The 4,301-nt window shown below is 50.7% G+C and overlaps 1 protein-coding gene across 1 annotated transcript; it reads right to left on the bottom strand.

Moving 5' to 3' along the window:
• Positions 1 to 1,628: 1,628 nt before the first annotated feature.
• Positions 1,629 to 3,043, bottom strand: LOC133442152 (zinc finger protein ZFP2-like). Its single transcript, XM_061720108.1, has one exon. It carries the CDS (start codon positions 3,004 to 3,006, stop codon positions 1,972 to 1,974), a length of 1,035 nt encoding a protein of 344 aa, XP_061576092.1. The 5' UTR covers positions 3,007 to 3,043; the 3' UTR covers positions 1,629 to 1,971.
• Between the last annotated feature and the right edge of the window lie 1,258 nt (positions 3,044 to 4,301).

Raw genomic sequence — 4,301 nt, 5'->3', positions numbered from 1 at the left:
AAGTTCCAGGGGCCGGGCCGACCGCCGAGACAGTTCCGGAGGCCGGTCTGGGGCGTAGCAGGCGGGTCAGGAGGTCTGGGGGCGTAGCAGGCGGGTCAGGAGGTCTGGGAGCGTAGCAGGCGGGTCAGGCGGTCTGGGGGCGTAGCAGGCGGGTTAGGAGGTCGGTCTGGGGGCGTAGCAGGCGGGTCAGGAGGTCGGTCTGGGGGCGTAGCAGGCGGGTCAGGAGGTCGGTCTGGGGGCGTAGCAGGCGGGTCAGGAGGTCTGGGGGCGTAGCAGGCGGGTCAGGAGGTCTCGGGGCGTAGCAGGCGGGTCAGGAGGTCTGGGGGCGTAGCAGGTGGGTCAGGAGGTCTCGGGGCGTAGCAGGCGGGTCAGGAGGTCTGGGGGCGTAGCAGGCGGGTCAGGAGGTCTGGGGGCGTAGCAGGCAGGATACGGGGAGTCGGCTTGGGGGGAACCCGGGTCCTCGGCGCTGGCTGAGGAGGTTCTGGGACAATCACTGGAGCAGGAACGTGAGCAGGAGCTGAGGCGTCCAGGACCACCGCTGGAGCAGGAACAGGGAGCTGAGGCGTCCAGGACTACCGCTAGAACCGGAACAGGGGGGCGATGCGACCGGGACCACCGCCGGAACAGGAACAGGCTGGGACTGCCGCCGCCGTCTTTTCTCCTGAAGCTGGAGACTCCTGGGCCCATTTCGAGCCAGGCGTGTTCCCCAGAAAGGGGGAAGAGACTGGGGTGGGTCCGGGACCACCTCGGGAACAGCAACAGGCTGGGGCTGGCGGCATGTACCTGTCCCATTCAACATACGGTGGTTGGACGCCACTTGGTCACCGTAAAAGAGCTCCCACAGATCCACGTTCTTTCCTGTTGGGTCCATGCTGGCTGGGTTCATACTTTTGGCCAGATTGTACTGTCACGGCTCAAAAGACAGAGAACCCAAATGAACAACATCAAACGGAGTATCAGAGTCCAAGAGGCTTTAATCAGGTCAGAGGTAGGCAGGAGTCAAAAACCGGGAAGACAGGCAGATCAGGCAGACAAATCCAAAGGGGCAGGCAAAAATCCAAAAACTGGGAATCAGGCAAAGTCACGGGCAGGCAGGCAGAAACAGACAGAATCAGGAATGCTGGAAAGCTAGGCATGAACGCTAGACAATCTGGCAACTGGCATGTGGAAATGGGCCGGTATATAAAGGGGAACTGATGATCATGGGAACCAGGTGTGCAGATGGGCGGGGAAGCACAGGTGAGGGGAATGAGAAGATGTCTGGCTGATGAGGGTGGCAGGATCTGGAACAGGAGAGTGATCATGGAAAAAACCTATCCCCAACTGGGAAACCATGACAGGTTGTAGAAGATGAATTCAGCAGGTTTCCTTCTGTGATGTCCGACTGGTGAAATGATTGGTGATGACTTCCTGTCCACTACATAATCTGTGTGAAAATCATGGAAAGACGTATGAAACATCATAGGATGAACCTGCAGCAGCAACACTTCAGCCAGTGGTGGCAGTGGCTCGGGGTGGAGAGGAGGAAGATATGTTAGAAATGTGCTAATGCAGTATTTGTGGAATAGTTAATGCTATAGTTAGATTACATTCTGTATCTCAGAATGGTGTAACAATAAATTTGTGCTTTTTGCAGATATATGGATTTTTTCCATCTTCATCCACTTGATGTGGGACTGGTTAGCGGGGGCAGCAGTCTGAGCAGAGATGTCCAGACTTCCCTCACCCCACACATTTCATCCAGCTCTTCTGGAGGGATCCAGAGACGTTCCCAGGTCAGCCAAAAGACATTCCCTCTGGTGTGTCCTGGCTCTTTTCCTGGTGGGACATGCCAGGAACACCTTCCCAGGAGATGTCCAGGGGAAATATGTTAGTCTTTCAAGTTTTAGGTATGACCTTGTCTGATTATTTTGCTTTTTTTGCTGTGCTGAGGTGTTTTTTGCAATTCCACACTTCATACTGATCAAATCTTTAGAGTTTATCACTCGTGTGAGTACGTTGGTGCTTCTTTAGCTGACTTGATGTGGTAAAAGCTGCCTCACACTGTTCACATCTGAACGGTTTATCTCCAGTGTGAATACGTTGGTGAGTCATTAGATTACCTGATGTGGTAAAAGCTGCTCCACACTGATCACATCTGAACGGTTTATCTCCAGTGTGAACACGTTGGTGAATAATTAGATGACTTGATGTGGTAAAAGCTGCTCCACACTGATCACACCTAAACGGTTTATCTCCAGTGTGAACACGTTGGTGAATAATTAGATAACTTGATGTGGTAAAAGCTGCTCCACACTGGTTACAAGTGAACGGTTTATCTCCAGTGTGAATACGTTGGTGATACCTTAGATGACTTTGTTGGGTAAAAGATGATCCACACTGATCACATCTGAACGGTTTATCTCCAGTGTGAATATGTTGGTGAGTCCTTAGATTACCTGAAGTGGTAAAAGCTGCTCCACACTGATCACACCTAAACGGTTTATCTCCAGTGTGAACACGTTGGTGAATAATTAGATAACTTGATGTGGTAAAAGCTGCTCCACACTGATCACAAGTGAACGGTTTATCTCCAGTGTGAATACGTTGGTGAGTCCTTAGATTATGTTGTCTGCTAAAAGCTGCTCCACACTGATCACAAGTGAACGGTTTATCTCCAGTGTGAATACGTTGGTGAATCTTTAGATCACTTTGTCGGGTAAAAGCTGCTCCACACTCATCACACCTAAACGGTTTATCTCCAGTGTGAACACGTTGGTGAGTCCTTAGACTACCTCGTTGGGTAAAAGCTGCTCCACACTGATCACAAGTGAACGGTTTTTCTCCAGTGTGAATACGTTGGTGAATCTTTAGATAACTTGATGTGGTAAAAGCTGCTCCACACTGATCACAAGTGAACGGTTTATCTCCAGTGTGAATACGTTGGTGAGTCCTTAGATGACTTTTTTGGGTAAAAGCTGCTCCACACTGATCACAAGTGAACGGTTTATCTCCAGTGTGAATCATCTTATGTTTTCTCAGACCTGATGAAGTGGTGAAGACTTTCTTGCAATGATCACAACGATAACTTGTGGGTCTCTCTTTGCCTTTATGTTTCTGTAAGGACAGAGAAGAAGAATTAAATCATCTTGTTGGCCGACTCACAAAAGCTTTTCAGTTTCTATAAAGTGCTGTCTGTCTAAAGTGCTGTTATTGACAGCCAGAAACCTTCAGATGAAACATCTCAGTACATCAAATCAAAAGTGTAAATGGTCAAAGCTACTAACACGAAAACCATCAAAATAGTTCATTGATAGGGATGGATATTGATAAGGTCTTCCAACCATTTTTCATTCTGCTTAACGATTCGGTTTTTATCGATTCCCTTATCAATTCTCATTGACCGCATGCTGGATGCTATTCTTGAACAGAATCGCAGGCTAGCAGCGGTCTTTGAGCTCATTGGCAGGATGGATCTTGGAGAAGTTGGAAGCTCGGCTTGGCGGTAATTGATCACAATTCGTCTGTTTGGAGTCGCCATTGAGGAACCAGAGAATTAAGGCAGATGGAAAAGGCAAGGCAAATTTACTTACTGGAGTCTGCCTGTTTCTTTTCAATATAATTGTTGATTCTATAATCTGACCTTGACAGGGCAACTTGGCCCGCTGCTTCAGTCACAATCTCCCTGGTGGAATTAAAACAAGGGACTCTGCCCCCACTAGCCCTCCCCTCTCCCAGGAACATCTGTGGACCTGTTTCAGAACTGTACCGGGTCTGTGGACCTGGATCAGAACTGTACCGGGTCTGTGGACCTGGATCAGAACTGTACCGGGTCTGTGGACCTGGATCAGAACTATACCGGGTCTGTGGACCTGGATCAGAGCTGTACCGGGTCTGTGGATGTTCAGTCTGACGGCATCCTGTACTTCCGGTGTCCACCGCCGGGTTCTAGGATTGCCGCCACGACAGGCACCGGAGACCTTGCGACCACAACTTCGAGCCGCCGCGTCGACAATGGAGGCAGAGAACATGGTCCACTCGGACTCAATGTCCCCCGCCTCCCCCGGGATCCGAGAGAAGCTCTCCCGGAGGTGGGAGTTGAAGATGTCCCTGACAGAGGGCTCAGCCAGACGTTCCAAACAGACCCTCACAATCCGTTTGGGTCTGCCCGGTCTGTCCAACCTCCTCCTCCGCCAGCGCATCCAACTCACCACCAGGTGGTGATCAGTTGACAGCTCAGCCGATCATTGACCTCCGGCCTAGGGTGTCCTGGTGCCACGTGCACTGATGGACACGCTTATGCCTGAACATGGTGTTCGTTA

This window comes from Cololabis saira, chromosome 4 (assembly GCF_033807715.1).
Source record: "Cololabis saira isolate AMF1-May2022 chromosome 4, fColSai1.1, whole genome shotgun sequence".
NCBI classification, from domain to species: domain Eukaryota; kingdom Metazoa; phylum Chordata; class Actinopteri; order Beloniformes; family Belonidae; genus Cololabis; species Cololabis saira.
The sequence above is the reverse complement of the archived record's forward strand: the minus strand, read 5'-3'. Positions and strand labels throughout refer to the sequence as shown.